At 31.4% G+C, this 12,748-nt stretch overlaps 2 protein-coding genes across 5 annotated transcripts in view; one reads left to right on the forward strand and one right to left on the reverse strand.

The window, feature by feature from the left end:
* Positions 1 to 12,748, forward strand: part of LOC126743227 (protein fem-1 homolog CG6966) — a 70,843-nt gene that overhangs the window by 32,444 nt on the left and 25,651 nt on the right. The window lies entirely within an intron of this gene.
* LOC126743213 (uncharacterized) lies at positions 1,110 to 6,242 on the reverse strand. Of its 2 annotated transcripts, none has more exons than XM_050450211.1 (6): positions 5,322 to 6,242; positions 4,893 to 4,970; positions 3,138 to 3,693; positions 2,724 to 3,060; positions 1,355 to 2,658; positions 1,110 to 1,298 (listed from the first exon to the last, which is right to left on the reverse strand). In XM_050450211.1, the coding sequence occupies exons 1-6, from the start codon at positions 5,414 to 5,416 to the stop codon at positions 1,161 to 1,163; spliced, it is 2,508 nt and encodes an 835-aa protein (XP_050306168.1). In that variant the 5' UTR covers positions 5,417 to 6,242; the 3' UTR covers positions 1,110 to 1,160. The 2 variants fall into 2 exon arrangements, with proteins under 2 accessions (XP_050306168.1, XP_050306160.1); XM_050450203.1 differs by having other exon boundaries at positions 2,724 to 3,078.

The raw sequence follows: 12,748 nt of genomic DNA on the forward strand, positions 1-12,748 counted from the left end.
ACACGGTAAATCCTAAAATTTTAAAAATATATTGTACTTTCTCAGAGTTCAATGCACTGTTTATTGAACCAGGGAAGTAAATTTAATGGACGCCTGATTTTAAAACAGTTACACTTTTAAATTCGATTTTTTTCTCAAGTTTAAAGATTCTGTTATTTATACGGTTCAACGTATATATCTTACAGAAGGTATAAATATAAAACAGTAAATGATCCTTTTTTTAGCTATGTTGTAGCTGTTGTACATATAAAAAAATAACATAAATGCAAACAAGTCGAACAGATATATAAGGCCAAAGGCTTGGACATTAGCATATCTAAAACCAGGAAATAAACTTGTCTCTGTAAGAAATGCGAGCCATGACTTTTAAAGGATTTGCAAATTGAAAAAAGTTGTTTTCATACATCGCAAAAGAAGTATTCATATTTCTTATTAATGGAAAATTTCAAGTATTGAAAAACAATCCGGCTTAAGTCAGTAAACAAGTTCAGCTAAAGGTTAAAAATTGCCAAATATCTTTAATAGTTATTAATGGCATTGGCCTACAACGGGTGATGGTGTGGTTAAGAGCATCCATCAGCACGTGACCAACTCGGATTTCAAAATATAGGCGATTTTTTGGCTCACCCAACATATGGCAACACTCAGCGGAAGGATGAAGGGAAGGGGTCATTTCAAAGCGGCGACCAAACCGATAGGTTCTCGCGTGTCATATAAATCTGGTGAGGCTGGAATAGCATGGCGCAGGGAATTATGAAACTTGAATAATGAGACATTACGATTGTCGATTATTGGCAAAATTTTTCTTTGAAATGGGGTGCTCGATCCTATTTCATATAATTTTTTTTTTGCTACAATTATTATTAAACTTTTTGCGAGACTTTTTGTTAATGATGTACGGGGGAGTTTTTAAGAGGCATTTTTAAAAAAATATACATTTATTATACAAAATCTGTATATGTATAATTGTTTTTTTTTAAACATTTTTTTTGAACTGTTTTACATTTTACCCTAATCTTATTGAAAAAACAATTATATATATTTATTATTATACTTATATTTTATTATTATTATACTTATATTTTAAATTTTATTTTAAAAAGTACAGTTTTATATTTGCAAAAATCTATTAATATACCTATTTTAAAATTAAAATGTTGTTATTTTCTCGATGGATTTCTTATTTCCAGTCCTCTACTATATCGCGGGTCGATAATTTCCGGTAATAAACAATTGTAATAGAAACTTTTTAATTTTCCTATCATTTTGTCATTCCAGAATGAGTCCTGCCGCCAAATCTGAAATAATAAATTCGTTATACCAAATATCTTACTACTTAAAACAAAAAGCTTACCTGTTCTACCAGCATCCCCATAGGTGTCCATAAAATAAAATAACAAAAATCTCTTTTTGTGATATGAAGCTGGCCTTGGATTTGATAAAAATAATCATGGTTCTGTTTTAAATGCATCTGTCCATTTTCATCAAGGGTGGCAAACTTGATTATTTTTTTATTGATAGCTTCTGTAGGGCTGATTGCTGAAGCTGTTGATGGGCACTTTACTTCTACTAATCCTCTTGAGCCAACTAGCCCATCAGGGCTAGCAGCCAAAGCACAACATTCGGAATCAATAAAAAGACCACACATTTCAACTTTTAAATTGTAGGTTTCCTCAAATTGTTGAATAGCAAATGGTTCTTTTTCGGTGCCATACTTAGTGTGTTTATTGCCCCGAAACTTGGAATAAAGAATTGCTTTTACTTTATTTTTGCAATTTGTTTTTTCTAGCATTTTGCAAATATTTCCAAAATTTGATGCTGTAAGCCTTAAACTCCTTTCTTGATACCACTTTGGATTTCCTCCTTGTCCTCTGGTACTAATCTCTAAATCCTTAATCTCATTTTCATTTTTTTCGAGTTCTTCTAAAAATTCCTTTTTTTTTTCTTCAAATAAATTTTCTTCCATGTCTGGCTGTATGCTATTATCTGCCTCCTGATTCCCATAATCTTTATCAGGAAGCGCAATTAATTTATTTCGTTTTTTAAATAGGGTTTTTGGTCTTATTTTAAGAGTATTAATACGTCTTTGTTTAACTCTATTAATAAATTTTTTTGTATGACCAGAAGGACTTTTTTCAGCAATTGATTTAAAAATTTGTCTGTGGTATTCTCCGCTTCCAAGATTATAAGATAGGGCTGCAGCTTCACACCGTATTTGATAAGACCCTCTTTTTGAAAAATTGATGCGCTTTCCGCCAATAAACTTGCATACCACAGAGTTATAATGTTCAGCTACATTATTGTCCATATTTCTTAACAAACTGGAAGCATGCAATATGAGTCTATTTAGACAAACTTCAATGTCTTGCAAAACCCCACATGCCTTCATTTCTTCAATATAATTTTTTTCTCCAAACTTTTTCTCACATCTAAAATATCCTATGGCTGTACAGTTTAGATGCTCTCCAAATACGTGGGATGGTATATTTTTTAAATCTTTAGTAAGATTTTCTATTTTAATACTAAAGCTTTTATCTTCTTTATTTCTTTGAGTAACAGCCATTGCAACAGCAGTTCTCATCCTTCGTATATTGTTCAAAATATGTTTGCGCAGGTATGGTGAAACCGGATTATTTGTACTGTTGCTTCTTTTTTTACCTAAAATAAATAAAGAACAATTAATAGCTTTTTCAAAAATTAATGCTAATGATGAATAAACTTACTAGATATTTCACGCAATTTGGAGCAAAAATTTCTTAATAAATGATTCCTGCACTCAATTTTCTCCACATGTAAACTTCCATATGGGCGAGCCTCGATCAGTTTTTTATATACGCTACTGTCACCATCCCCAACAAGTCTTTTATAAATAATATTATACATGTCAATACTTTTTCGAAATCCTTCCACAATTATGTCGGATTCCATACTTGTGGATGTATTTGACCAGTTCTTATAACATGTATGATCTGGAATGACTTCCATGTTTTTGGCACTGGCGTATGCACAAAAGCTGCAGTATTTATTTCGGATTCCAAGAAATAAAAGTTTTCCGGTCCTCTGTCCAATTATACAAGCCTAAAATACAAAAAAAATCAAACAAAATTAAGTATTTAACTAAATCATAGTAAACTTACAACTCCTGAAGCAGCATCATAATTAACATTATAAGACCTTTTGCTCCAAGCACCATCAGCCACAACAGTGATACAGGGGCGATTATATTGGTCTACTTCTCCTAATTCTTTGGCCAATAAACTCTCTTCTTGTGCGGCTTCCTCCATTGCTTTCCAAGCCGTTTCCCTTATCTTTTCTCCCACAAACTCATGGTGCTGCTGATATGTATTTGGAGACATAAAAGGGACATCCAGTATGGCCATAAATTCTTCCGCGGCAGTAAATCCAATACCCGTTGAAATGGTTGCTAAGGCTGCTGCGGCATTTATGTCCATGGATGTTTCAGACTCATCTTGAGTAAACAGATTGAGGTATTTTTCTAAATTGCACATTTTGCACTTTAGTAAAATTGAACTTTTTAAGCCTTTTCTATTTTCCGTCAAAATGTTCATATCTGCAATTGTGCAATTAAATGGAGGGTGTCTGGATAAATTCTGGATTTCTTTAAAAAGCTTCTGAATATCTACGATTCTCCTTCCTTCTATAACGTAGTCAGTTATGGTATCAGGAGATGTTCTAAAAGTAATATTTTGATATGAAAACTAATAAAAAATAAATAATTAAAAAACTCAACTAATTAAAAAATAATAAAAAAAAATATGGCCAAAATGAAAGTTTAGTTTTTATCACGAGTTTAGGTATTACGCTTTTCATCGAATTTTTTAAAAATAATTTGTTACAAACCATTCCATATTCATTTTTTAAACAAATCATTAGAAAATAAGAAATATGGGCCAATTGGGTACATATTATGTACCGGGTGGGCAAATAAGAATGTTCACCGGCTATATCTCAGGCCCTAATAATCGTATTGCCTTGAAAAAAAAATGTTATAAAAGTGGCCCAAAAAAAAAGCCGGAAATTATTTTGAAGTTCATTGGTCGGCCGCTAGAGGGCGCTACAGCTTCTTTGAATCTTAAAATTGCATTTTTGCCAAAAAAATCTCTAACAACCTACACCTCAAAATATTATATTACTATTCTAGAAGAATTTTCTCACAAAAAAGTTTTTACAAAAATTTCTGTCAAATGTCAAATAAAGTGGTGGGGGGAGTTTTTATCTTGAAATATAAAAACAGCTGAAAATCGGCACTGACTGAACCGATTTTTTTTCAACAAATTTTGTTTAAAAGTCCTTTGTTGCTTTATTTTTTCTACCAAAAAAAATTGTCAAATTACTTTCCCTAAAATACACTAGAGGGCGTTTACTTGTGATTTACCCTTTCTGATGGATTATTTAAAGAAAGTCAAATACAACTATATATATTTTCTTACGTCATTTAAAGCAGGGAACAAAGCCTTACTAGCCGGTGAAAACCGCATTACGATATCACGTCTGGTTATACCGGAAGTAGATGTCAACTTTCTTATTTTAAATTACACACCCTATATATTATTTGATTTTTAGATTTTACATAAAATTCCAAGAAATTTATACATTATATTATTTTATAGCATTATATGTTGGTTTAGGAATTTAATGTATTAATACTTTTAATATAGGTAACTTAATAAAATTAATTAAAAGCGTGAACTAAAATCAGTTTTAGTTGACGTACTATTAAACCTCAAACGCTATCAAAAAATGCATTTTTCATTTGGCTCACTCTGTATGAAATAAAAAGCGCCAAAAACACGTTAAAAAATAAAATAGATATTATGTTTAAATTTTCCAGTTACGATGCATAAAATAATAGATAATTATAAAGCACTAACCTTTGTCTTTCAACTTCTATTTCCTCTTCAGATGTGTTATGAATTGGCATACTTTCAGTAGCAGAAGTACGGAAAGTACTAAAATAAATGACAAAAAATTAGTATGTTTTTGCAATGGCCAAATCTAAAATATAGATTTGGATAGAGATTAATACAATAATACAAAAAAAAAATTAAATTAAAAAAAATGTTTAATGTATGTACAGATTTTAAGACATTTGATAATTTTTAAAAATAGTAAGATTTTATCTTTGAAAAGAACCTATTTTTAAAATCTTATTTCCAGTAAGATGCTAATACATTATATTTTTATGTTTACAATGAGACAAAATAATAAAATAATTTTTGGAAATATTTATCTACTGTTTATCTAATTGTTTTTAATAAATCTACTTTTTCAAAAAAAAAATTGTTAAAATCCATACTTACTTTTTGGTATTAGTTAGATAATAACTCTTTTTGTGTTTCCTTGATTTCCGGCGCGAATAGTAAACCTTGGATTTACCGTCTTTACGTTTTCCCATTTTTTCAAAAAATAACTGCTCTTGCACAATAAAAACAAAAACACTATAACAGTAAAGTTCACAGTTTTCACAAAAATAGCACACGACAGACTTCCATATACATGCAACGGCACATCACAAACTAAAAAGTGTTAGGGTACGTAAAAAGTTACAGTTATTCAGGTACCCAGTCTAAAATTTTCGTTTTTCTCATTATTCTACCTGTGTATAATATAACATTATTGTTTAACAATGGGGTAAGGCGGCACCGAGGCGATGCGATGGCGCGGCGACAGTCGCTTGCAGACAGACTTAAAAATTCAAACAAAAAAAAACAAAATTTACTAAATATCCTACTAATCTAACCTAAGTACCTAATATTATTAATTGTTATTAGTTGCCTACTAATAACAATTATTAATAATATTGCAGCGTACGGCAAATTTATAAACACATCAACGCTACATCACAAACCAAAAAGGATTGTGGGCAAAAGTTCGAAAAATAACTAAAATCAGGTAGTCCAAACTTTTCGTATTTGTTAATATTCAACCTACATAATTTATTACATTACTATATATTAATATTTTTTAACATTGGGGTGACACGGGAACGACGCTCGCCAGTAGATCTTGGATCGATAAAGCATAAAGCAATGCTGCCAAGTATGCCGAGACGTAGTAAATATTCTAAAATTTGATGAAAATTGCCATATTTTGCTATTACACGTTTGCTAGGTTTATTATTAAAAATTTCATAAAATGTTATTAGGGTTAATTTCTTAAAAACGCATTTACTAGAGGCGAACTTATTTATTTTTTTATATTTTTTTTTTATTAAAAAGAAAAATATCAATATTAAAAAAAAAATAATAAACAAATAACTTCGCTTCTTCTGCTAAATATTTAAAAAATACTAGTGAAGATCTCATTAAAATATCTTTTAAAGCAAAAGAGTTATCCATGTAATAGAAATTAGGGGGTGATGAACGCTCTTAAGTGAACGGTTTCGTGTATATTTTTTTAATAGCTTGGCCACGATGACATATTTGGAGCATTGTCAAATTTGAAACTATGTTTGTGAGGTTTAGAGAAAGTTTAGGAGACAAAGTGAGTTAATTGAAAAGAGTATAGTGGACAATGTAAACTGTGTCAGTAATTTATAGAACAGTACTGCCATTTAACAGGAGAAAATTGAAGTGAAATTAAACGAGATAAAAATATCGCGTGCTTTAAACAAATCTGAAGAACTATAAATATTATTATTAAGGTCCTTTGAACTGTATTAGAATTACATTCTTTTAAGGTGGGTTAAAATCGTATGTTATTCTAATGCGGAAAAAGTAGGTTTAAGAGATCTTTTCAAACGAGTTTGAGTAGAACCTCCTTTAATACTTAAGAAGTTTCTTACAGTTAAATGCACTATTTATAAGAATTTATATATTAATCAATGAGATGTTTTCCTAAAGGAAGTCTTTTCTTTACAAAATCATGCCTTCCAAAATTCAGTAAAAAAAATCAAATACTGCTCACCAAATGCTAAAACATTCATTCTGTATGTTTTTAATATATTGTAGATGCAGTAAGTTAAAGATAAATCAAAATATTATACATGTCTCAGTTTTGTTCTGAAATTGCAAATTGTCTCACCCAAAAAATAAACTAGTATTATTGTTTACATAGGAAATAAGTTCAATCTGTTTAGAGGCATATTTTAAATAGGTCTTGTATTGAACCAACCACAAGAAAATATCTTCTTCTTGTAAAACTTCTGAAACTTCTAAGATTTACAAAAAAATTCACCGCCTCCAACAAATCTGGAAAAATTATTGAACCATTTTAAAATATTATATATAAAACACATATCTAGAAAAAAAAATTAGGTCTTCTAAAGATGCCAATATAGAACAGCTTCATAGAGGAACTATATCCATATTTACTCTTGGCACCCCAGTATTGACAACCAAGTCAATTTTTGTGGGTTTCATAAAATGGACACCAAGAGATTGATCCGTATTTCAAAAAACTTGGAAGGTTTACCCTTTTAAGTATGAAGTTAACCTAAATACCAAAAAACACCCTTTATCCCATATAGTTTGTCCAATAAAATACTTTGATTACCTAAATCGAAAGCCCTACTGAAGTTTGTGTAGCTTAAGTGCACTTCAACTGTCATTTAGAGTTTTGCACTTTTTAAAGCATTTATCCAGAAAAGGCAAAACTATTTTGTCCAAGACTTGTTTAATATAATAAAAGATTAAGTGTATACCTGGTGATAATTACCCATATTCTCATATATATTACTCAGTTCAGAAAAACACTTCTCAAAGCTGTTCGTTGCTTCAAGAGGAATTCGTAGATTACAAACTAAAACAACTAACATCGTTGCTTATCGGAAATAACTAGTATCATAGAGATACACTTTGTCCATAATCATTGATTGAATATCTAAGAACGGAAAAAGATATAATTTTCTTCGAAACTTCCGTTGTCTACTTTATTCCTCGAAGTTACTATACGAAATATGATAGAAAAACAAGTAGAGCTAGAATTAAAGACCATAAATGGTTGATAAGATCTGAGAAAATCTTAGCATTATTTATTGTGAAAGACCACATGATACATCAAATTCTTTGTGATGAAACGAAAATTGGGAATCTTCTAAAGACTCTCCTTCAACCTTATCCATATTACCAAAGAAACTCTCGAAAAAACATGTTAGCACGTTTATTTTCAAACTTATTTATCTCTACTAGATATCTCTTTCTTTTGGTAAAGTCGGATTTGATCCTGATATCTGGAATTCCATAGGTTAATTCAATTCAATTCACCTCTTTAATTTTCTCCTATAGTATATATAATTTGTTTTTTGAACAGTGTAAATATAGAGGGATTAAATCTGTGTCTAATTTAGATCGTTTCATATAATGATTTGATATAATTATTTAATTTTTAAATGTCAGTAGGTTCTGATTTATTAGTTTAATGGTTAATAATATAGGATATAAATGATTAGGAAAATATTAAATATGCATGTTTTTAATATCGCTTGCCTACTAATAATTTTTTATGATCAATGATTATTATTAGATTGAATTGTCACTAGTTTTTCAAGGCCTCAAGAACAGCTTTGCTTACTCAAAGGTAATGGCTGTGTAGTAATGCAGTAGGCTAATAACCACCAAGGAATTCCTCCATAAATGATAAGCTTCAGTTAGAACACATTGGCCGACTATAATACGGGTATTCCCCGGTAGGCGCTAGTAAAACTTAGTGATCTCTTTTTTTCCACTGCCGGCGTTTTGCCGGTTTGATATTATTTGGTTCTACTTTATCTTAGCACCCATCTTATTCGCTTAGCAGCTAACATCACTCCATCCTTGCGATCTTTGTGATCACAGATAATCTTTTATCTTCTGAACTGCATGTCCTGTTCGAAACGTCTATATTCTTCCTACGAGTTGTGACGTGTGGGATTCGTTGAGGGTATCATTTCCTTGTATGTATTCCTGAATATTACTTTCCATATAAGATTCCTAGGAACAAGAAAAAATGATGATCTCATCTATTTTTTCTTGTTTTAATTTTGGCTCGTACACAATGCCTCAAACTGCCTGGTCCTCTACCACTACATTCACACCCAAGGAAGTTGAGGCATTAGATAGGTTGATAAAATTTAATGAAGCATTACCACGTCTTTTGGTACCTTACACCAAGATAGATACGCCCGCTTATCTTATAACGAACGTTATAGCAAGTTGCATTTTATTGTTCTCGGCTACTTTCTAAGCCTTGCAAGGCGAAAGGAGGTCATTATCAAGGGTCATCAACCAACGCTTAAACAACAACGCCGGCCGCATAGAACGTTGACGGCTATTCTTATTTTTGTCTTTTAATACCGCCAAGTGGCACAGTTACGAAATGTTCATTTTAAATAATTATCATACCGTCCGCGACCGAAATTATACATATTTTTCTGAAGTTTGAAGGTTAATGTTTTTTATTTTAAAGGTTAGAAATATTTCCTAATGGCCTGAAGATACGATTTATAATTTATTTGTCGCAGCGATCGTAGTAAGGAAAAAACAGTTATTTTTTTAGTTCAGATCATTTACGTATCTTAACGAATTTACTAATATAGGTTTACTTGGCAGGTGTAGCAGCTATTTTGGCCTTTGACCAGTGCACTCACACGGATTGTGTAATTGATATTTAAATATAGGCTTGGATCACATCATTCTATATATTTAAGCACAAAGTTTAGAAGAGTTAAGCACAGATGATAGGAATTGTTTCCATTGATGCATTTTTCTCCCGAGATGATAATACCTATTCGTATTTTCATTGTTTACCTTTATAAACCTGATATAGAAAACCTTTAGAAACCTTGTAAAATTTCATTTTTAAAGAACATTTTTTATTGTTTACGACATAATAGGTTTGTTCTAGCGTATATTTTTAAATGGTTTAACACTAGTTTATTGTACTGCTTTAGTGCGCATGTTCAATCCGCAAACTGGTAACAAACGGTTTTTTGCTAGAAGGAAGGAAAATCAATAGAAAATTTCATATCAATTGTCGAATAAGCTTTTCTGCCTTGTTGTTTGTTTTTATAATTTTGAGGTTATAAAATACTCTGATAAGATTTTTGAGCACTAACATGAGTTATTTCTCGAGTAAGTCTAAAATGCTTAATAAATTCTATATTATGTATATTTTGTAGAGGGGTCAGTAACATCAACATAACCTTAATTTTGGACCGCTTTGCATCATGGAAGAAAAACTCATAATCATCATCATCATCTACCAAGTCGGAATCAAAATGAATGTTGTTCGTATCCGAATCAGAACTTGATGAGTTACTCTATTAACCATTAATGAAAAAATTCTCTATTCAACCTTTTATTAATTGCACTTGAACGAACATAACGTACCTATATTGTATAGTCACTGATTTTCTAGCCTTTTTTAAGCTTGTTCCTTTTATAGCAAACACAGCCCAAATTTATGATAACCTCAAATAAGAAAAAAAAAACCATTTTCCAGTTCAGTTTTTCCACACAGTTTCCAAATCAAAATTTACATTCGCTAGTACGCTCGACTAGAAGTTTCAAACGAGCGATTTGTGTGCTTAAACGCCATCAGGAAAATGCGCATGCTTCAGATAGTTTTGAACCGTTTGAAATTGATGCTAGAACAAACCTAATTATTGAAAGTAATAATGTTGATTGATCATTCTTTTTGGTAGCTCAAAAATACGAAATTACTAAGTTCATAGTTAGTTTGATGGTAATCAAGAGAAACACTAGACCTTGTAAGTCTTGGGGAAATATTCAGATCCATTCTTAAAAGCAATTTCGGATTCATGATCATATCACTGTTATTAAGTCTTTTATTTAATGAAGTGAATTACATTTCTGGCTCGGAGAATTAATGTTATAATTGTAATCAACAGGTAAGGGAATTCCTACTTTAAAGGCCCACAAACTTTCTCTGTCCAATGCATTTATATGAATGACTTTAAAATGTGACCAAATTGATAAACAGTATGCAAGTATTCGTCTGACCTAGGATTTCCATAATTTTCAATAACTGGGAAATATGTTCAGTGAAGGTCAGTACCGATAAGTCATTGATTCAAATAGCAAAGGATTTTTATTTTTCAAGTAATCAAGATTACTAGATCCAAGATTAGTAGTGCATTTTGAAACTTCATTGCAAGGCAAGTGCATTTAAAAATTAGTGCATTAAAATTAATAACTCAATCACGAACTTCTTAAGTTGCGGAACAAAGTGTGTTCCTAATTTGGTTACTACTGGCAACCTCAATATTGCTAATAACTTTAATAATTTTTTTGTGGAGTCAGTGCGAAGGATCACAGATAATTTTCTGACACCCATAGGCCAATCTCTTTATCCCAATCACTTTTTTTATTCCCTCTCACCGAAGGTGAAACTCTTGAGATTATAAAAATGTTCCTTCAGGAAAAGTCATCCAGTATAGACGAGATACCTTGCTACTTATTGCTAGCATGGGCTTCGCATATTATCTCTCCACTTAGCTATCTTCTGAATTTATAATTTCAGTTTGGATATTTTCATAAAGAGCTAAAAACAGCTGTTGTCGTACCTCTTCATAAAAAGGGGGAGATAGCAGAAGTGAGTAACTATAGGCCTATTGCTCTCCTGTCTGTATTCTCAACGATCCTCGAAAAATCCTTTAAAAGAAGACTTATTGCATGTTTAGATTCTTTTGGTATACTGTCATGTCATCAGTTTGGATTCAGGTCTGGACTCTCTACATCAGACGCTATAATATCTCTTTATAGTAATATATTGAATAATTTTTAATTAAAGTTAAAATCTGTTGGTATCTTTTTTGATTTAACTAAAGCATTTGATACCATTAATCATGCTTTACTACTAAATAAGGTAGAACCGAGGCTGTTAATTAATATTAAAGGTTAGTGGTCAGGTGACCATATCTAGATAGTGTTCATCCACAGGGTACTGTTCTTGGGCCCATTTTGTTTTTACTTTTTATTAATGACTTGCCTCTCCTGGTTAATGAATGTTATATAACACTTTTTGCCGACGATACATCAGAAGTTGTCTAGGGTACTGACTACCAGGCTATCCACTCAAAAGGCACCAAGTGTGGTGCCAGAAAAATGTTCTTTGTTTGAATAGTTTGAAAACCAATTTCATTGTTTTTACTCTGATTCCAGCTATTCAGGAGCTTACTCCTTAGAGAGGAGTCATCAAGTAGCCTCATCCAAGAACACTCCGCCAAGTTCTTGTAATTTGTAATTGATAGACATCTATCAAGGGATCCTCAGGTGGAATCTGTGTGCAATCGATTGTCACACAGCAATTATGCCATCTTGCAGCTTCGAGACTTGTTAAAGCTTTTATTATGCCTCAGTGCATTCCACTCTATCCTATATGCGTTGTTAGCTTGAAGTAATTCCTCCAGTATTGGGAGAGTGCTAATAAGTCAAAAGCGCATTGTACTTACCATGTTTAGACTTTCCTTCAGAGAAAATTGCCGTGGTACTTTTAAAAAAGAAAAAATCTTAACTATAATTAACATCTATATCTTGGAGTGCGCATGTAAAGTACATAAAAATCTTTCCAACCGCATGAGATCTGGAGATCTTAATTTTTATAAAATTCAAAATGCAGATAAATTATACAACCCTTTTATCCGATTGTCGCAAGTACAGGATGGTCCAGAAATTACATCTCTCAAAATTTTTAATCATCTCTCATGTAGAATAAAGAGAGCTAAGACTTACATTGTAGTTACAATTGTAGTTTTTTTTGATTGAAATGTTAGACAGTCATGTTCTGT

This window comes from Anthonomus grandis, chromosome 1 (assembly GCF_022605725.1).
Source record: "Anthonomus grandis grandis chromosome 1, icAntGran1.3, whole genome shotgun sequence".
Classification (NCBI taxonomy): Eukaryota; Metazoa; Arthropoda; class Insecta; order Coleoptera; family Curculionidae; genus Anthonomus; species Anthonomus grandis.

What these genes read in the sequence shown, in the direction of transcription:
- LOC126743213 (XM_050450203.1), bottom strand. Translation starts at nt 5,416, where the DNA reads ATGGGAAAACGTAAAGACGGTAAATCCAAGGTTTACTATTCGCGCCGG. An exon ending in ATAGAAGTTGAAAGACAAAG is followed by an intron (nt 3,694 to 4,892) that starts GTTAGTGCTTTA and finishes TATTACTTTTAG; the next exon opens with AACATCTCCTGATACCATAA. An exon ending in TGGGGATGCTGGTAGAACAG is followed by an intron (nt 1,299 to 1,354) that starts GTAAGCTTTTTG and finishes TTATTATTTCAG; the next exon opens with ATTTGGCGGCAGGACTCATT.